Source organism: Chiloscyllium punctatum, chromosome 8 (assembly GCF_047496795.1).
Source record: "Chiloscyllium punctatum isolate Juve2018m chromosome 8, sChiPun1.3, whole genome shotgun sequence".
NCBI classification, from domain to species: Eukaryota; Metazoa; Chordata; class Chondrichthyes; order Orectolobiformes; family Hemiscylliidae; genus Chiloscyllium; species Chiloscyllium punctatum.
The window spans coordinates 78,097,558-78,119,813 of NC_092746.1; the positions used below are offsets into that span (position 1 = coordinate 78,097,558).

Genomic DNA, 22,256 nt, shown 5'->3' on the forward strand with positions numbered 1-22,256 from the left:
TAGAAAAATACAGCGCAGTACAGGCCCTTCGGCCCTCGATGTTGCACCGACCGAAGCCTACCTAACCTACACTAGCCCAATAACCTCCATATGCTTATCTAATGCCCGCTTGAATGACCATAAAGAGGGAGAGTCCACCACTGCTACTGGCAGGGCATTCCATGAACTCACAACCCGCTGAGTAAAGAATCTACCCCTAACATCTGTCTTATACCAACCTCCCCTTAATTTAAAGCTGTGTCCCCTAGTAACAGCTGACTCCATACGCGGAAAAAGGTTCTCACTGTCAACCCTATCTAAACCCCTAATCATCTTGTACACCTCTATCAAATCTCCCCTAAACCTTCTTTTCTCCAATGAGAACAGCCCCAAGTGCCTCAGCCTTTCCTCATACGATCTTCCTACCATGCCAGGCAACATCCTGGTAAACCTCCTCTGCACCCGTTCCAGTGCCTTCACATCCTTCCTATAGTATGGCGACCAAAACTGTACACAATACTCCAGATAAGGCCGCACCAGAGTCTTATACAACTGCAACATGACCTCAGGACTCCGGAACTCAATTCCTCTACCAATAAAGCCCAGTACGCCATATGCCTTCTTCACAGCACTATTTACCTGGGTGGCAACTTTCAGAGATCTGTGTACATGGACACCAAGATCCCTCTGATCATCCACACTACCAAGTAGCCTACCATTAGCCCAGTAATCCATCTTCTTGTTACTCCTACCAAAGTGAATTACTTCACACTTAGCTACATTGAACTCCATTTGCCACCTTTCTGCCCAGCTCTGCAACTTATCAATATCCCGCTGTAACCTGCCACATCCTTCTTCGCTGTCCACCACTCCACCGACTTTCGTATCATCCGCAAACTTGCTCACCCAGCCTTCAAGCCCCTCCTCCAGGTCATTTATAAAAATGACAAACAGCAATGGTCCCAAAACAGATCCTTGTGGAACACCGCTAGTAACTGCACTCCAAGATGAACCTTTACCATCAACTACTACCCTCTGTCTCCTTCCAGCCAGCCAATTTCTAATCCAAACCTCTAATGCACCCTCAATGCCATACCTCCGTAATTTTTGCAGTAGCCTACCATGGGGTACCTTATCGAACGCCTTGCTAAAATCCATATACACCACATCTACTGCTGTACCCTCATCCACTTCCTTGGTCACCTTCTCAAAGAACTCAATAAGGTTTGTGAGGCACGACCTGCCCTTCACAAAACCATGCTGACTATTCTTGATCACATTATTCCTATCCAGATGTTCATAAATCCTATCCCTTACAATTCTCTCTAAGACTTTGCCCACAACAGAAGTGAGACTCACTGGCCTATAGTTACTAGGGTTATCCCTACTCCCCTTCTTGAACAAGGGGACCACATTCGCTATCCTCCAGTCTTCTGGCACTATTCCCGTAGACAACGACGACATAAAAATCAAGGCCAATGGCTCTGCTATCTCCTCCCTAGCTTCCCAGAGGATCCTAGGATAAAAGTAGGAGTATACTTAAGAGGGAAATCAGGAGGGCAAAACGGGGACATGAGATAGCTGTGAGGAGAAAACAGAATTAATGTTTCGAGTCCAATGACTCTTCATCAGGACTATTTAAAATTATTATGAGGATGTATTATTATCCCTGAGTGTTGGATAATGTGCCCCAAGAATCAAATATACATTTTTGCAAATTAGCACTTCTCATTCAATGTGAGGCCTGTTCTGCAATGCTGTCAGAACTTTATGAATGCTATGGTCATACTCCTGTTTTATATTGCCACGTGTAAGTTTTTCATCCATTTGATAAATTACTCCTCACTCACCTTCCAGAGTGTGTGATATTATTTTGTTATGGTTATGATGGGAGGTATATATTATCTTTCTCTAGTTCCACTACTCCACAGGTCACAACATTAATTTAATTGATTTACCAAGTTATTGATATGGTCAATCACATCTTTTTGATAAATTGGACTTAGTATACAACAATCCATCAGCCAGGTTTCCTTTAGTAAAATCAAAATTGTTGCTTTATTGTAAAACATTTGTCATGCAGATGCAAATCTGGTACACTGAGTTTGTAATATGAAACATATAAATGTTTAGCCCTCTAAATAATTCCAAACGCATGAACACACACATTTGGACACATATATGCATACACATAAAAAACATTTTGGCCAGTAAATCTTAGTTCTTGAAGGCAAGAAGAATAAGATTTGAGATGTTCATAAGACTCTCCAACTTACATTATCACATGCAAAGACGTTAATTGTTGAACACATGCAATTGTCCCTGAGGACATTTGCAGACATAACAATTCAGGAAATATCGCTGAACTCTTTCCGAGACCTCTCACATGTGAGCTTGACCAGGACTGCCGGTACCATATTGGACCACAAGGGTTCTTTTCCTGAAACAAGATTGCTGACCTAGAAACCTTCTTTCAGATAACAGTTTCTCCACAAATGACAATCCAAACAACTCCAAACAGAATAAGCTGTCTCCCATTCCCCAAAGTGATTCATGAAGACAAGACTAGCAATTACCTGGAACTAAAAGGGGAGGCAGCAGCCTAGTAGTATTACCACTATTAATCGAGAGACTCAGGAAATGTTTTGGGGACTTGGATTCAAATCCCACCAAGGCAGATGGTGGAATTTGAATTTGATAAAAATCTGGAATGAAGAATCTAATGATGACTGTGAATCCATTGCTGATTGTTAGGAAAACCCCATCTGGCTCACTAATGTCCTTTAGGGAAGGAAACTTTGATCCTTACCTGGTCTGGCCTACAATTGATTTCAGTGCCACAGCAACGTGGTTGACTTTTAATTGCCCTATCCCAATTTCAGCCCACTGTAATAAAGGCTTCTTCATATTTAATTATTTTTCAGCAATTGAGTTCTTTATGCTTGTGTACAAATGAATTCATCTCAAGTTCTGTGGCGTTATCGGAATTTTTATTCAGAAATGCAATAAAAAGATACACTGGAACTTTTTTTTATTCATTCATGGGATGAGGGCGTCACTGGCAAGGCCAGCATTTATTGACAATCCCGATTGTCATCCATGTTGCGGACTGCCTTACCACACATTTCATCTTCAACAACAAAACCTACAGACAAACCAATGGAACACCATGGGATCTCCAATTTCAGGGTTCTTAGCAGAGGTAGTAATGCAGAGACTCGAACGAACAGCTCTGCCAACCATCCAACCCAAACTTTGGGTCCGCAACATGGATGACACCTTTGTCATCACTAAACGAAACAAAATAGAGGAATTGACAATCAGGATTGTCAATAAATGCTGGCCTTGCCAGTGACGCCCTCATCCCATGAATGAGTAAAAAAAAGTTCCAGTGTATCTTTTTATTGCATTTCTGAATAAAAATTCCGATATCGCCACAGAACTTGAGATGAATTCATTTGTACACAAGCATAAAGAACTCAATTGCTGAAAAATAATTAAATATGAAGAAGCCTTTATTACAGTGGGCTGAAATATTGCTGAAGGTGATGAGGTACTACAAGGAAGGCGAGTTGGGCAAAATTGCCTGAAATGCATACTTAACATTGTTAACAAACTTGACTCATAGACTGATGTATTAAAATAATGCTGTTAGCCATTTAGTTTAATGAACTGCACATCATCAGCGAGATTTGCAGATTACCATCCACTGAAGACATTGGAAAGACTTCTCTCTGGACTATGTCACTTGATTTGGTTAGATCTACACATTATCTGAGCTCATGAATTGGCTTGGGAATTATTACAAGCCCTGATCACCACATGTGGGATATTGCTCATCAGTGGAGCACTCTGTTAAGCTCTCCTTTAAATTTGAGAGTGTACAGACATATTGGTTCATTGTTCTGAATCAACATAATGTCACATATTTCTTCGGCTTATCTAGGCTCCGAAACAGCTGTGGGGATCCTTGACAGAATTCTATTCCATTGCTTTATTGCAAGACCAAGTCTCTATTGCAACATAGATAATCCCATTTGCACCATGTGGTAAAGAATGAGAGTGATCTAACTTTTTCCATGAAGGATTGTGCATCTTGTGTTTACTTCTTGATGGCTGGAAAATTCGAGTCTTTCTAAATGATCTGCCAAGATTTTAACACATATGGCAATACCTAGTTTAAACTCTGTTTTGAAGCCTTTTGCGTCAAGTATGACTGACCAGAATCCCAATTTTCCTTCTTCCAAGAAATCTGTTTTTATTAACTTTATTTCCAATTTCTTGAATTGGCTCCTTTTTAGGGACTTTCTTTTGCTTTTTCCATTTGCCACCTGAAACTCTGACAAGCCAACTTCCTCCATGCTCCTGCTGCAGTTTCCCAAGGTTCTCCAATATGGCCTGTCCAAGCATGGATTGAATCTCTCCTGTCTTTGTAATGGTGTCTCCTGGTCTGGTGCACCCTTTCTCTGTGCCTCATTTCCACCAATCATGGGTGCAGGAAGATTACATGAATGACCCCTCCACTGGCTGCCATTCCTACTTTTCAGACCTTCCTCAATACTCAACCTTATGTATTTTTTTGACCCCTACACTGCTTTCAGGAAAGAATCTACACTCGTATAAAATGCAACAAAATGAGCTCTGGAGTAGCTAAGCTTTGTCTCATAGAGAGATCTCACCCAGAAACCACCATTGCCATTTAATGGTCAAGAATCTGATGGCTCGTGATTTCTACATGCTGCATATTAAGTTTGAGAGTAGCATTGAATTCAATATGGAGACATGATAGTTCAAGTTGATCACCATTTCATAATCACAGTTACCTTATCCCCAGTGCCTATGGTATTGCTGCCTTGGTGCTTCACCACCCATGTGTTTCTGCCCGAATTCCCAAAAATGGCCCTCAGGCACATGGCCACCTTTATAATTTCCACCAGCCTTTCTGCTTCAGTGAGCTCCACTAAATTCTGCACAATAAGTGTGCTATGGTTACTTAGAATGCCAACAATGCCTGGATATTCGTCAGAATGTGAACTGTGCTCTGTCCATCAAGAGAAAGTTCTGAACACAGCTTATGCTGCCCGCACAAAACATCATTTGCCTGACAAAACATCATTTGCCTGATGGTTATATTTCAATGTGGAGACATAATCTACTTTCCCACATCAACTTCAATCTTATGTAGTATTTTTAACTGACAAAATGTCCAAAGGCAATTTTAAGATTAGGAATGAGAAAAATGAGAATAAGTTAAGTTAGCAGGCTAAGACAAAAGTATGGGAAGATTTGTAAAAAAAATGATAGCAGACTAGAATGAAGTAAAGGCAATAAGGGAAATCTAAAAAAATGACAACATGAAAATGATTCACAGGAATTTTGTAAAATAACCAGAAAATCCAATTGTTTTCTTTTCAATTCTTTTCAAATAGTGCGAACAAATAGTGGATTTTAGAAAAGTTGGCTTTTGTATATTCCTGAGTTAGATCTGTATTAGACTATGAAAAACACCACTTACTCTTTGATACATATCCAAAATCAGTATATTTATGTCCTTAATTATCAAAAACCTTGCAGTTACATAAGATCTTTAACTTAATTAAAGTGCTTCACAGTCATCAAAAACAAATTCCAGCAGCAGAAAGGTTAATGCCAATGCATCCAATAAAGGATATAAGTTACATTATTTTGCAAAGTTTATTATCAGCAACAAAATCTCCTTACATTAATTTGTAGCCAGGTGACCACAGTGATTCGAACACAGAAGCATCACTCTGCTTATTTTACGGATACAGCAATAAATAAATGAGGTCAAAATACACACCAGGAATTGTACTGATTATATATGAAAATGGTCAGAAACGAGAGTGCGGTGCTGGAAAAGCACAGCAGCTCAGGCAGCAACCGAGGAGCAAGAAAATCGACGTTTCGGGCAAAAGCCCTTCATCAGGAATGAGGCTGAGAGCCTCGGGGGTGGACAGATAAATGGGAGGGTGGTGAAGCCAGGGGGAAGTTAGCTGAGAGTGCAATCGGTGGATGGAGGTGGGGGCAAAGGTGATAGATCGCAGAGGAGGGTGGAGCAGATAGGTGGAAAGGAAGATGGACAGGTGGGAGGATCATGAGGGTGGTGCTGAGCGGAAAGGTTGGGCCAGGATACAAATGCTACAGGAAGGGAGGCAAGAGAGGTGGGGGAGTGGCATTTTTGATAAGGGATAGCATTACAGCTGTGCTGAGGGAGAATATTCCCAGAAATACATCTAGGGAAGTTGTTTGGGTGGAACTGAGAAATAAGAAGGGGATAATTGCCTTATTGGGGTTGTATTATAGACCCCCCAAGAGTCAGAGGGAAATTGAGAAACAAACTTGTAAGGAGATCTCAGCTATCTGTAAGAATAGTTATGGTAGGGGATTTTAAATTTCCAAACATTGACTGGGAATGCTATGGTGTTAAAGGTTTAGATGGAGAGGAATTTCTTAAGTGTGTAGAAGACAATTTTCTGATTCAGTATGTGGATGTACCTACTAGACAAGGTGCAAAACCTAACCTACTCTTGGGAAATAAGGCAGGGCAGGTGACTGAGGTATCAGTGGGGGAGCACTTTGGGACCAGCGACCATAATTCTATTTGTTTTAAAATAGTGATGGAAAAGGATAGACCAGATCTAAAAGTTGAAGTTCTAAATTGGAGAAAGGCCAATTTTAACGGTAATAGGCAAGAACTTTCGAAAGCTGATTGGAGGCAGATATTCCCAGGTAAAGTTACGGCTGGAAAATGGGAAGCCTTCAGAAATGAGATAACAAGAATACAGAGAAAGTATATTCCTGTCAGGGTGAAAGGGAAGGCTGGTAGGTATAGGGAATGCTGGATGACTAAAGAAATTGAGGGTTTGGTTAAGAAAAAGAAGGAAGCATATGTCAGGTATAGACAGGATAGATCGAATGAATCCTTAGAAGAGTATAAAGAAAGTAGGAGTATACTTAAGAGGGAAATCAGGAGGGCAAAACAGGGACATGAGATAGCTTTGGCAAATAGAATTAAGGAGAATCCAAAGGGCTTTTACAAATATATTAAGGACAAAAGGGTAACTAGGGAGAGAATAGGGCCTCTCAAAGATCAGCAAGGTAGCCTATGTGTGGAGCCACAGAAAATAGGGGAGATACTAAATGAATATTTTGCATCAGTATTTACTGTGGAAAAGGATATGGAAGATATAGAATGTAGGGAAATAGATGGTGACATCTGACAAAATGTCCAGATTACAGAGGAGGAAGTGCTGAATGTCTTGAAACGGTTAAAGGTGGATAAATCCCCAGGACCTGATCAGGTGTACCGGAGAACTCTATGGGAAGCTGGAGAAGTGATTGCTGGGTCTCTTGCTGAGATATTTGTATCATCGATAGTCACAGGAGAGGTGCCGGAAAACTGGAGGTTGGCAAACGTGGTGCCACTGTTTAAGAAGGGTGGTAAAGACATGCCAGGGAACTATAGACCAGTGAGCCTGACGTCTGTGGTGGGCAAGTTGTTGGAGGGAATCCTGAGGGACAGGATGCACATGTATTTGGAAAGGCAAGGACTGATTCGGGATAGTCAACATGGCTTTGTGCATGGGAAATCATGTCTCACAAACTTGATTGAGTTTTTTGAAGAAGTAACAAAGAAGATTGATGAGGGCAGAGCAGTAGATGTGATCTATATTGACTTCAGTAAGGTGTTCGACAAGGTTCCCCATGGGAGACTGATTAGCAAGGTTAGATCTCATGGAATACAGGGAGAACTAGCCATTTGGATACAGAACTGGCTCAAAGGTAGAAGACAGAGGGTGATGGTGGAGGGTTGTTTTTCAGACTGGAGGCCTGTGACCAGTGGAGTGCCACAAGGATCGGTGCTGAGCCCTCTACTTTTTGTCATTTACATAAATGATTTGGATGCGAACATAAGAGTTACAGTTAGTAAGTTTGCAGATGACACCAAAATTGGAGGTGTAGTGGACAGCGAAGAGAGTAACCTCAGATTATAACAGGATCTGGACCAGATGGGCCAATGGGCTGAGAAGTGGCAGATTGAGTTTAATTCAGATAAATGCGAGGTGCTGCATTTTGGGAAAGCAAATCTTAGCAGGACTTATATACTTAATGGTAAGGTCCTAGGGTGTTGCTGAACAAAGAGACCTTGGAGTGCAGGTTCATAGCTCCTTGAAAGTGGAGTCGCAGGTAGATAGTGAAGAAGGCGTTTGCTATGCTTTCGTTTATTGGTCAGAGTATTGATTACAGGAGTTGGGAGGACATGTTGCGGCTGTACAGGACATTGGTTAGGCCACTTTTGGAATATTGCCTGCAATTGTGGTCTCCTTCCAATTTGAAAGATGTTGTGAAACTTGAAAGGATTCAGAAAAGATTTACAAGGATGTTGCCAGGGTTGGAGGAACTGAGCTACAGGGAGAGGATGAACAGGCTGGGGTTGTTTTCCCTGGAGTGTCGGAGGCTGAGGGGAGACCTTATAGAGGTTTACAAAATTATGAGGGGTATGGATAGGATATACAGACAAAGTCTTTTCCCTTGGGCCAGGGAGTCCAGAACTAGAGACCATAGGTTTAGGGTGAGAGGGGAAAGATATAAAAGAGACCTAAGGGGCAACGTTTTCACGCAGAGGGTGGTACGTGTATGGAATGAGCTGTCAGAGGATGTGGTCGAGGCTGGTACAATTGCAACAAATAAGAGACATTTGGATGGGTTTATGAATAGGAAGGGTTTGGAGGGATATGGGCTGGGTGCTGGCAGGTGGGACTACATTGGGTTGGGATATCTGGTCAGCTTGGACGGGTGGACTGAAGGGTCTGTTTCCATGCTGTACATCTCTATGACTCTACCTAAGTGGGATAACGTGGGGGGGAATGGGAAATTAGGAAACTGGTGAAATCCACATTGATGCCATGGGGTTGGTGGGTGCTGAGGCGGAAGATGAGGTGTTCTTCCTCCAGGTGTCGGGTGGTGAGGGAGTGGCAGTGGAGGAAACCCAGGACTTGCATGTCCTTGGCAGAGTGGGAGGGGGAGTTGAAGTCATCGGCCACATGGAGTTGAAGTATTTTGAGAGCAAGTGTCCTGTCTCCCCAATATGGAGGAGACCACATCTGGAGCAACTGATATAGTAAATCACATGTGTGGAAGTGCAGGTGAAACTTTGATGGAAATGGAAGGCTCCTTTGGGGCCTTGGATGGAGACAAGGAGGGACGTGTGGACACAGATTTTACAATTCCTGAGATGGCAGGGGAAGGAGCCGGAAGGGGAGGGTGGGTTGTCATTACGTCTGTTGTAGGAAAAGTTTTGGAAAGGATTATAAGAGATAGGATTTATACTCATCTAGCAAGCAACAATTTGATTGGAGATAGTCAGCATAGTTTCATCAAGGGCAGGAGTTTTTGAGAAGGTGACCAAGCATGTGGATGAAGGTAGGGAAATTTACATGGTATACATGGACTTCAGTAAAGCCTTTGATAAGTTACACATGGTAGGCTTTTGCAGAAAATGCAGACGCATGGGATTGAGGGTGATTTAGCAGTTTGGATTAGAAACTGTTTTTTTGTAAGAAGGCAGCAAGTGGTGGTTGATGGAAAATATTTAGCCTGGAGTCCGGTTACTAGTGGTGTGCCACAAGGATTTGTTTTGGGATCACTGCTGTTTGTAATTCTTATAAATGACTTGGATGCAGGCACACGTGCAGGGTTAGTAAGTTTGCAGATGATATTAAAGTCTGTGGAGTGGAAGAATGTTGCAGGTTGCAGGGGAACTTTGATAAACTGCAGAATTGGGCTGAGAGGTGGCAAATGGAGTTTAATGCAGATAAATGTGAGGTGATTCACTTTGGGAAGAATAACAGGAAGGCTGGTTCCTGGTTCAGTGGAAAGATTCTTGGTAGCGTGGATGTGCAGAGGGATCTTGGTGTCCATGTACATAGATCTCTGAAAGTTGCCACCCAAGTTGATAATGCTATTAAGAAGGCATACGGTGTGTTAGGTTTTATTGGTAGAGGGATTGTGCTCCGGAGCTGTGATGTCATGCTGCAACTGTACAAAACGCTAGTGTGGCCTCACTTGGAACACTGTGTATAGTTCTGTTCAGCCCATTACAGGAAGGATGTGGAAGCACTGGAAAAGGTGCAGAGGAGATTTCCCAGGATGTTGCCTGGTCTGGAGGTAAGGCTGAGGGACTTGGGTCTGTTCTCATTGGAGAGAAGAAGGCTAAGAGGGGATTTAATGGAGACATACAAGATGATCAGAGGATTACATTGGGTGGACAATGAGAGTCTTTTTCCACCGATGATGACATCAGCTTGTATGAGGGGGCATAGCTGCAAATTGAGGAGTGATAGATTTAAGACAGATTTCAGAAGCAGGTTTTTTACTCAGAGTGGTAAGGGTGTGGAATGCCCTGCATGCCAATGTAGTTAACTCAGCCACATGAGGGGCAATTAAACAGTCCTTGGATAAGCACATGGATGATGATCGGATAATGTAAAGGGATGGGCTTAGATTAGTTCACAGGTCGGCGCAACATCGAGGGCCGAAGGGACTATTCTGTGCTGTATTGTTCTATGTTCTACAAGGACTGCTATCCTCTCTCACGTCCCATACATAAATACTTACAGGTCCCTGCCCCGAAAGCCTTTCTCTGCAGCATTGAGTGTTGAGCACTCCAGTTTGAGAATTAGTTCTTGCCTTACAATTTCTGAAGTGCTCTGCAGCTAGATTTTAAAGATCATGCCCAAGGCTTCTAAGTCTGAAATCCCAGCAGTGGCAAGCACTTAAGCCCTTCTGGTATGTGATTTCTGAAGTAATGTATCCAGTAGCTTGCTTGCATACGTAATGAGGTGAAAATTAGATGATTGCATGAGAAAATTTGCCCAGGCCTTGGTGGACTGGATGCCATGAAACTCAGTCTCTGCTAAAGTCAAATGGAAATTCAGCCTGTAATTTTTATTGCACACAATGACTAGTGTGTCATCTACTCAAATACCAGACTGAAGTGTAAATTAAAACACTGACATGTTTAATGAAAAGTAATAAAACTAATACATACATAGCTTACATAAATAGCTATATACTGGATTAGTGGTGCTGGAAGAGCACAGCAGTTCAGGCAGCATCCAGCACGTTGGATGCTGCCTGAACTGCTGTGCTCTTCCAGCACCACTAATCCAGTATTTGCTTTCCAGCATTTGCAGTCATTGTTTTTACCTCATAAATAGCTATATGATAATTATGAATGCTGCACATTACTTACTGTTGTGCCAAAAACTGTGCTGAATTTACATGATAATGCAATGATATACCATTTAGTCCATGGTAAGTAACAATTCCTTTGAAAATTTGATCTACATTTTTACACCAATTGCCATGCTTCTATAGCGATTTACTCTTGCAAATCCTAGTTTCATTGTTCTGAATTCTTATTCTATTGTTGGAACATTTTAAATTCTTAAACAAAAATCAAACATGAAATGAACACTAAAATTACTTTGGTGTCAAATCAGTTGCATTAATGTTATTTTGTCCTTCAAAACGTTTTGATTATTATCATGTTTTAAAGTAAATTCAAAGTTAAGGAGCTTTATCTAATAAACACAACTTACGCACATGGTAATAGAACAGAAATTTAATGAAATGGTCATCCTAATTTACCAGAAGCAGAATTTTAGAAAAAACAAATGCCAGTACAGACTAAATCGCCAACCACATATCTCATCACACTGTCTGGTACAACAATATAATTACATCCTGAGCCTTTGGTGAGCAATATCCATTTCCTTAGCAATAATTTCCTTAAATTGTTAAATAAACTTAATTTTCACATTATTATACAGAAAATACATTTTAGCATGGCATTTGAAGTAATGATTATAAAGAGCATTCCTGGCAATGTTAGAGACAGGTAAGGTTAATCAAATTTTCTCCCAAGTAAGCAACAGAACAGGAATAAAAATATTTAACAGGTTCTTCCAACTGTGTGCAGACATCATATTACTAAAATGTTTACCATTACTAATCACTGCACTTTACCATTTAAATACTGAACTAATTTAATGTATTTAACTTAAAATCTGGCATAAACAAAACAGACAATTGAATCATATCCTTCTACTTATGAACTGAGTTTATCTTTTGAGATAAACCATGAATTCTCACAAACTATTCACTAGTTTACAATTAATACAGAATCCATCATTAGCCAGCAGGCAAAGAAACACAGAGGAAGTTCCAAAGATGATTTGTCTATAACTTACAGCGTATTTAAACAAATTTAACACAGAGGTCTCAATTTCATAAACTTGAATGGCTTTGAATAGAATCAATGTTTGGCAAAATGTCACATAACAGTTACTCTTTCTGGAGATGCTTGAAGAAGTATTGTTGAAGTATCATTTGTGAATTGGCTCTTTTCCAAACCCTTGCGTATTTTCCTCAATCTTCTCTTGATACATGGAAGCAACAAAATAAGTTTCCCAAGGATAACAGTGAAAGGCAGAATAAGAGCTAGTATAAAGTTTGGCGGCATGTAAAATCTGTAGTACTGCTCCTCAAAGGCTCTTTTCCATCCATAAATCAGAACATGGAAGGTGCTGATAAGAAGGGCCACATAACCAAGTGTAGACTTTAGGAGAAAAGAAGAGATATTACTTTCTTAGCAAGATCTATTTTAACTATTTTTTTTACTATTCACTCTATGAAATGCTGCTCACAATGTTTCTCTAAATAGTAGCTTTTAGTTGAATCACTTGCTGTGAGGCACAAATATTAATACTTTAATTCTGGATCATGTGCTCTTCTTTCTAAACATGACCCACAGATCCTTTAAATGGAAACAATGTAGGAATCCATAATGCATCAGTTTTTACAGGATTAAAGAACTATGGGAAGAAAATAAAAGAGTTTTGTCCATGATGCATTATTAATTGGATTCAATCTTGCTGCTCTTCCAAACTTCCAGGAATGAAACTAAGGGCAATTTGATAAAATATTTTTGGTGGTGTCAAAGATGGTCTTGCTGACATTAATGTCACACACAGGTTTAGTAGGCTGCAATGATAAACTTCTAGCTGCTAAATATTGGTAAACATTTAATGCAATTATGTGCTTATTATCCACTATTTATCTCTGGATTTCAGTATAATTATATAGGTTTTAGTCACATAAAGGTACACTCTTCTGAAAGGTGATGGAAAGTCTGCTTTCAGAACTAGAGAATATTCTTGCTGAAGATTAAAAAAACCCAAAAATTGCAATGGTGGAATATGTAATTTTGCCTCATGGTATCTACATTAATACCCTGTTTATAATTGGTGTTTAGAATCATCTGGGTCAGATTTTATTAGATTAACATATGCATTTCTGAGGTATAATTTCTATGTAATTCATATATTACAAATGATAATGGATTGGTTCTCGCATAGCTGGAACTGATGAGACAAGCAATTGATCAACTGTTGTATTATGCTGTGCAGGCTTTAAATGTTCATACTTTGAACACTGTGTTTAAATGAATGCAGGAGAAAAATAAGTAACAGTAAATGAATCCAAGAACACCACAGTAGGGGCAGAAATATCCTCTGTCTTGGGAATTCTTCAGTTTCAGTGTACAAAATTGTGAGACTGTAATAAATTCACATAATATCACAGTAATAATGCTGGTTGGATATATGATTACTGTGGTACTATACTACACATAGACAGGTGAGACAAAATTCTTTTAAAAACTGGTTGCTCAGCCATATCACTTTTTCCCTACTGTTCCTTTTGCCCATTATAGACAAAATCATTTTTTTCTCGTCCTGTTTTGCTACTGAAGGTAGGCAGAGGCAGGAGCAACAATAGAAATCATGGCTCCGACAGCTGTTCCCTGCCTGAGCTCCCAGTGTTCCCAGCAATTCCTGAAGGGCTTTTGCCTGAAACATCGATCTTCCTGCTCCTTGGATGCTGCCTGACCTGTTGTGCTTTTCCAGCACCACATCCTTGACTCCCAGTGCTAGTCCCAGTCCATGATCTGATCAGCTCAAGTCTCCTAGATTCCTGGTTACTGGGGTCTGATATATCCCCTGTCCCAAACTCTGGGGAGAAGAAGTGTTTTCAATTTTGTTAGTCTATTTATCTACAATGAATATATATCAAAACCTAATCAAATAATTCAATAAAATTTAGTATACAGCTATAACATGGCTTAAGGAATAACTGAAGTTATAGATCCAAACCCTGGAATTCCTTAAAGGATCTTTTAACATTGGGAGAAAAGATAAATTTACTTCTTTGAGCAATGTCATGTATTATTTTATTTAGAATGTTTTAATCGTTTTAGAATGTTGCAGGTTGTTTTAGCTACTGTGATGGCATTTGTCACATCTATCAAATGCAAACAGAGTTTTCAGAGCAGATTGTTGAATGTGGATTGGCCTGATATTTCCTCAATGAGATGGAAGTTTATAATAAAATATTAAAAAACCTTTGAAGTTACAGAGTGCACAGCCACACAGAGAAAAGTCACAAGGAAGAGATGCATGATTGTCATAACACTGTGTTATGACATCTTCAAATGTTTTTTCCTAATTCACCATTTAACTTTTATTTCAACTATTTTCTGATTTAATTTATTTTAACTAACATCCTTTCCTTATCTTTCATTAACCAGCTGTCAACTCTGAAAGTAAGATTGCTATTTATCTCAAGGCTACACATATAGATTCTAGAGCGCTACAGTGTAGATGCCAGCCAGGTAGAATAATTTGAGCTGACAGCAGAAAAAAAGACCATTCATCCCATCATACCTTTGCTAGATTTGTGAACAGCTATTCAAAATGGACCCATATCCTAACTTCTTCTCCATAATCTTATGAAATAGTCCTCTTTAATTGCCTTTTGTAAGTTCTTAGGAATTGATTCCACAACCCTTTCAAGCAACATGATGGAGTCTTAACCTTCCATATAAATTTACACTGATTTTTCCCTTCATCCTTCATCTAATTCTTTAAATTTATGACATTTTCTTCCTCATGTATTTTGGCAGTCAAATTAGAAAGGAATGCAAATAAGGAAAAAACACCCGAACAACACTGTTTCCACATTTACACCGAGTAATACTGAACAGCAGGGACATTCAAGTATTCTTGAGCATTCATAGTGTCATGCCAGGTTTCCAAATTGGCAGAAAAAAATGCATTTTAAAAATGCTTTTGAGAATACTTGGGTTTTCATTTCAATATGTATAGAATACAAACACCTTCCAACAATTCAAATAGTGTGAGATCTCCCAAAAGGGCATAGAAGCTCAACCAGACTGATCCCAAGAGGAATTTATCGGCCTTGCTGTCCCAAGACACCTTCAATAATTTCAGTGTCATAAAATTTAAAAACAGGAAAGGGGTTTTTTAAGAACATCTACCTATTTGGAACAACAGAAGTCCAAAACACATCAACACTGAAAGACTTTGAAGAAAACTTCCAGTTTTTAATTAGTGATGTTTTTTATTCTCAATAATAGACCAATTTCTCCATGATAAATTCCAGGACTTAAGGATAAGCAAATCAGAGCAGGACTTATACACTTAATGATAAGATTCTCGGGAGTCTTGCTGAACAAAGAGACCTTGCAGTGCAGGTTCATAGTTCCTTGAAAGTGGAGTCGCAGGTAGATAGGATAGTGAAGAATGCGTTTGGTATGCTTTCCTTTATTGGGCAGAGCATTGAGTATAAGAGTTGGGAGGTCATGTTGTGACTGTACAGGGCATTGGTTAGGCCACAGTTGGAAGAGTGCGTGCAATTCTGGTCTCCTCCCTATCAGAAAGATGTTGTGAAACTTGAAAGGGTTCAGAAAAGATTTACAAGGATGTTGCCAGGGTTGGAGGATTTGAGCTATAGGGAGAGGTTGAATTGGCTAGGGCTGTTTTCCCTGGAGCGTCGGAGGTTGAGGGGTGACCTAATAGTGGTATATAAAATCAGGAAGGGCATGGATAGGATAAATAGACAAAGTCTCTTCCCTGGAGTGGGGGATTCCAGGAGTAGAGGGCATAGGCTTAGGGTGAGAGGGGAAAGATATAAAAGAGACCTAAGGGGCAACTTTTTCATGCGGAGGGTGGTACAACACCTCACCCTAGTTCCAAACTTCCAGCTCAGCACTGTCCCCATGACTTGTCTGGACTTGTCCTACCTGCCTATCTCCTTTTCCACCTAGCCACTCCACCCTCTCCTCCCTGACCTATCACCTTCATCCCCTACCCCACTCACTCATTGTACTCTATGCTACTTTCTCCCCACCCCCACCCTCCTCTAGCTTATCTCTCTACGCTTCAGGCTCACTGCCTTTATTCCTGATGAAGGGCTTTTGCCCGAAATGTCGATTTCGCTTCTCTTTGGATGCTGCCTGAACCGCTGTGCTCTTCCAGCACACTAATCCAGAATCCATATATGGAATGAGCTACCAGAGGAAGTGGTGGAAGCTAGTACAATTGCAACATTTAAAAGATATCTGGATGGGTATATGAATAGAAAGGGTTTGGAGCGATATGGGCCAGGTGCTGGCAGGTGGGACTAGATTAGGTTGGGACCGAAGGGTCTGTTTTCATGCTGTACATCTCTATGACTTTATGTGAGTAAATAACCTCACACCTATTTCATTATTCCATTTTACAATAGTTGAGTTTTAATTTTCAGAAACTGTTGGAGGATGGCAATGTCTTGAAATGTAGCATAAATTAAGAGATAGAACATCAGCAGCTTGAGTTCATTTAGGCATCTGATTTTAAAATTTGGATGAGTGAATGGCAACTATTCTGTTATCTATCTCAGCGATTTTTCTCAGCTTAATGTATTTGTGTATAAAAGAACTCTGTTTTCAACTATAGTCTTTGAAAATCCCAGCAACACCTGTCCTCCCCATAACAATCAGAGAGGTACATCAAATCAGAGTTGTATACTCTAATTAGAAGATATTTTCTCCAACCAGAAAAATAAAGGAGTGCTTGATAGTAATTTTATTATAATCCAACTGGGTAGAAGACTGAGATTAAGACATAAGGATAGAATTCTAGCATAAGCATGATGGGAGCTGTCAGCTCAAATGAGTCTACCTGGCAGGCATCTACACATTAGCACTCTAGAATCTATGATATGTGTAGCATGAGATACATAGTGATCTTACTTCCAGACTTGATTGCTGGTTAACGAAAGGTGAGGAAAGGGTGTTATTTGAAATAAATTGAATGAGAATAGTTGAAATAAAAGTTAAATGGTGAATTAGGACAAAAGACATTTGAGAGGGGCACTCAGTGGAGTGATATCCCTGCCATTATTAACACATAGAGGAACTTTAAACTATCCTGTGCATTTGAATGGGAGCCAGGCAGTGAGATACCATTTTCTGACAGCAACTGCTGCTGGTACTGTCCTGTGGTGCTGCCTGTAAATAATACCTAGCATTATGTTATGACCCACTATGTTAGTGGATCATCGTAAACCAGGCCTTGCTGTTCTTGAAGAAGGGCTGATGCCCGAAACGTCGATTCTCCTGTTCCTTGGATGCTGCCTGACCTGCTGCGCTTTTCCAGCAACACATTTTCAGCTCTGATCTCCAGCATCTGCAGTCCTCACTTTCTCCCTGCTGTTCCCAAACTCATACCAAATGTTAGAAGGTATTTTCTAAACTATATGCAGTGCCCCAATTTACCTGACTTTCAGACCACAGGAACATAGGAACAAAGTAGGCCATTCAGCCCCTTGAGCCTGCCATTCAATGAGAACACGGCTGATCTGTGGCCTAAATCCATATACCTGCATTTGGTCGATATCCGTTAATAACTTTGCTTAACAAAAAAAATCTATCTTAAACTTAAAATTAACAACTGACAAAAGTTGATAGAAATTATAGACCAGGTTTATATACTGAACAAAAACTATTAACTATTTGAAGTAATTAGAGTATAGCTACCGGTAGACAATAGACAATAGGTGCAGGAGTAGGCCATTCTGCCCTTCGAGCCTGCACCACCATTCAATATGATCAAGGCTGATCATTCTTAATCAGTATCCTGTTCCTGCCTTATCTCCATAACCCTTGTAAACAGATATAAATCATTGGTATATAGAACTACTAATTAAAACTCTAATCCCCTCATAAAATCCCCTTTACACAAACACACACACACACACACATGCCAGCCAGTGGTTTTTGCTTCCAATTCAGATGTTGAGATTATTTTGCTTTGCTTGGCCAGACCCTTTGTGTTCAATTTCCCTTCTCTGGAAGCTTCCATTGGTTGTAAGAAGTACAGAGTGACTGATTCACTTGAAAAATGTCTAAGATTTATTAACTCAATATGTCTCACAGCAACGCTGCAGGAAAGGTAATTGGTTTTCTTCACGTTTAATCTGAGTTTTTACAACAGGCAGCTTCCCCTGGGGAGATCAATTGCATACATTTCTATGTCTTTATCTCTCTCTGTGTCTCTGTAACTTGTTTCCAGTTCCAGCCTGCTCTGTTAGCTGAGACCAATCGGTTACACTCATAAACAACCTGTCGGTTCCTAATCATTTGCACATAGCAGGAATCCATTGTCACACAAAAAAGGTTCACAACAGATATCAAATTCTTTGCCGTGAAATCATGCAACTATTGAGATAAATTCCTAGTTTTGAAAAAAATTCTTTCTCACTGCAGTCCACAGTTTTTAAAGACACAAAAATTATAAGACACTGAACAGTAAAACCGACAAATTTATCTTCTCTTTTTGTGGGGTTAAGGGCTAATTATAACTTTAAAAATAGCTCCTGAACATGTGCATAAGATGATATGTTATCGTACATATTACATTGTACAGGATCCTTGGTCTGTAAGGTTACAGAAATGTTCTTTTTATATTGTGATGTTCAATAAAGCCCATCAATGTTCACTTGATTGTAGACCTGATGGTGGTAATGTTGACAACACAAATAAAACCTGAGGCAAATAGCAAATCACAGAATCTATACAATGTGGAAGCCAGTTCACACACCGCCCTTCCAAAGACCATTCCACTCAGAACCACCCCTCATTCTATTCTGTCATCCTGCATTTCCCATGGCCAATCCACCTAACCTCCACATCTTTGGACTGTGGAAGGAAATTGGAGAACCCAGAGGAAACCCACACAGACACAGGGAGAATGTGCAAATTCCACATAGACAGTTGCCTCAGTGGGGAATCGAACCCAGGGCCCCAGCACTATGATGCAGCAGTGCTAACCACTGAGCCACTATGTTGCCCCAAATATTGTGTGGAGTGAAGCCCAGCAGTAATACAAAGATATGGCTAAAGTACAAAGTGAATCCAGCCTAGGAATATGTGGAAAGAAAGTCAGAAAGATGGCTTATCAGCATTGGATGAAGGACATCAAGGACAACCTAGGTACCATAGTGAGGGACACCAACACAATACTGACAGAATGTGCAAAAAGCATGCAGCAAGGAACACAAAAAGCTGTAAGAAAGCCAACCAATAGATTACTATAGTTGGAGATCTTTACAGAGAGAGAAAAATGTACAAGAAAGGAATACAAAAAAAAGTGCAGTAAAGTAAAAGGAATCAGTCACATTTGTCCACATATTGAGTATACTTGACCATGGACAAACTTTATCAGACCCTCTGGATTATGCACAGATCCCAGACCAGGCCTTGAATTGGAACAAATGGAACCCATGGTTTAGCTGATAGCACACTGCTTCAAGTATAAGTAAAAACATGGACAAAGGACAGATCAATTTACCGTTGTGTATGACTGTCAGCATTGGCAATACCATTTTTATTAAATAGGGCAAAAATAAAGAGATTGCAAAATATCATGATATATAACACAGGCTTTTGATTCCTGTTTTAGGCAAGTAAAACCACCTTGTACACCACAGTTTAAACAGAGCAACTAGGATCCAGGGAAACCACTGATTCATTCATAAATATGTATCACATCACAGACAACTGTTAATTTGCTTAAATGAACAAAGTTCATATGGGACCAAATAGCATTACGGTTACTTGATGAAGCTTTATCTGAACTTTTATAATTTAAAGAAGACTTCACATTACTAAAACCATTTCAGATTACCAGACAGGCTGGTCTTCATGAGGAAAACAGACCTTTGATCCAAGGGGGACAAAGAATAATTTGTTTCTCATTTCCTATGCAGGCAAGTTACTTGGTTACTGATAAATTGAGGCTCTTGAATGGCTGTTAAATTGACTGCTTAAGGGACTAAATTGGTGATGAATTGAGAAGTTCTCACCAGGACCTTCCTGTCTGGCAATTAATGGCTGAGGTGGCAAGAAAGAGGTATCTCTCCATGATTGAAATGATGAGAGACTGATAAGCTCTAAAATGCAGAGAATCTGAGTACACTAGTGCATTAATGAGCCAGCTCACTCATTATATATTCTTCTCACCACTAACAGATGGGGCAAAACTGTATCCTCTGTAACAGAAAGTTCAAATGCTGTCTCCTGCAGATCCTACTCATCACCATAAATACTCTTGCACAGATGCTGAACTACCAATTTTGATATATTATGAAATGGTGTTGGAGGATGATGCAGAATTACTGTGTGATTGTATGAAGTTTGACAATCATATAAAGCTTGGCAAATGACAGAGTTTGATCCACCTTTTTGTATATACATATTTTCTCTTAACACTCAACTAAGCACTGCCCTCATTGTTGAATGTAGATTATTCTTCTGCAAAGCAGATTGGAAATAATTTCAAGGAATTAATGGATATCCTGGGTTAATGTTTACTGGGAGCCAAGAGATGGACTAACTGTGTGGTAAGACAGGAACAGAGGCGTAGAAAGGCATTAAACTGGCATATGTCTTGTGTGTACATCCAGCAAAATTTCTTATTATAACAGAGGCAACACTCTGCAGAGTATAATCTCATGAGCTGCTGTGTTGCCTTGTAAATAATTTCTCCTAAGCTTTTCAAAAGAAGGGAGAAAAGATTCAGGTTTAATTTAATGTAAAAGGGAGCTTTTAATATTCATGGGTTCATACTATTCAGAGGAATATAGCAGCAGTGAGAATTAAAAATGGATAAACATAAATCTTTAGAAATGGAAGACATACTAATAAAGTTGCAATGGAAAATGAATGAGAGTCTGAATTTTATATCGAAAGGCTTTGAATGCTATATTTGGGCAAAGAATTTGTTCGATGTATTCCAAACATCAGAGTACATAAAATAACCTAACACTGCAACTGCTGCTGCTGAATGGAAGCTATTCCAAATGAACAGCCAGTCAAAACTTTTTCTTAAAGTTTCCATCTTCCTTTTATTAGAAAAGATTAATCATGTCTAGACATATACATGTTTAATACATTTTATTTAGAACTGTTCCTTCACAGGATGTGTCTATAGCTTTCATTGCCCATCACTAATTGCCCTTGAGGTGATATTAAGCTGCCATCTCAAATTGATAGCCATGATGTGGAGGAGCCATTGTTGCACAGGATTGGACAAAGTTAAAAATCACACAACACAAGTTATAGTCCAAAAGGTTCATTTGAAAGTACAATCTTTCAGAGTGCTGCTCCTTCATCAGATAGCCAGTTGGGCAGGATCATAGGACACAGAATTTATAGTAAAAGATCAAAGTTTCATACAACTGATACTATCTATTGAACAAACTTAGATTGCTGTTAAGTCTTTAATCATTTAGAATGGGGATGCAGGTATTGATTGATTAATATGTAAATCCCAGAACTTCTTTCAAGTCACAGTCCTGTGATAATTTAAGGTTTTATCAGTATTTAAAAAAAGGTGACATCTAAGCTCAGACAATGCATTTAAGGTGTGAGGTTAGAGTCAGTCTGTGTCTTAACTTGGAGTTAGACTGGTTTTATTTCCAAAGTAGGAATTTATAAAATGTCGCATGGACTGACTGCCTACAGATTGTGTGCTTTTTGAACAAAATAGAATATGTCTGCAAAGACAAATCTGCAAATGCAAATTTATCCTATAGACTTATCTAGGTGTGTGTGTGTGAGAGAGGGAGAGTGTGTGTGAGTGTGTGCACATGTGAGAAAGTGTGTGTGTGCGTGCTTGATATGGTGTGTGCACAAATGTGACAGAATATATGCCTGTGCGTGTTACTGTGAGTGTGAGAGAGAGCGTGTGTGTGAAAGAGAGTCTGTGTGTGTGATTATATGTAAGAGTGTGTGTGTATATGTGTTTGTGTGTGTGAGTGTGTAGTGGGGTCACCTGTAGTGTGACATGACC

The 22,256-nt window shown here is 39.7% G+C and overlaps 1 protein-coding gene across 14 annotated transcripts in view; it reads right to left on the reverse strand.

Moving 5' to 3' along the window:
* Positions 1-22,256, reverse strand: part of steap2 (STEAP family member 2, metalloreductase) — a 226,015-nt gene that overhangs the window by 146,817 nt on the left and 56,942 nt on the right. The window contains exon 6 of one of the 14 annotated variants that reach the window (XM_072575883.1): positions 11,612-12,622. The exons of 12 other annotated variants lie outside the window; for them this stretch is intronic. In XM_072575883.1, the coding sequence (XP_072431984.1) occupies positions 12,338-12,622 (285 nt within the window). In that variant the 3' untranslated portion in view covers positions 11,612-12,337. Of the gene's footprint in view, positions 1-11,611; positions 12,623-12,667; positions 14,076-22,256 lie in introns of those variants that run through there. One more of the 14 variants, XM_072575885.1, reaches the window with a different exon arrangement.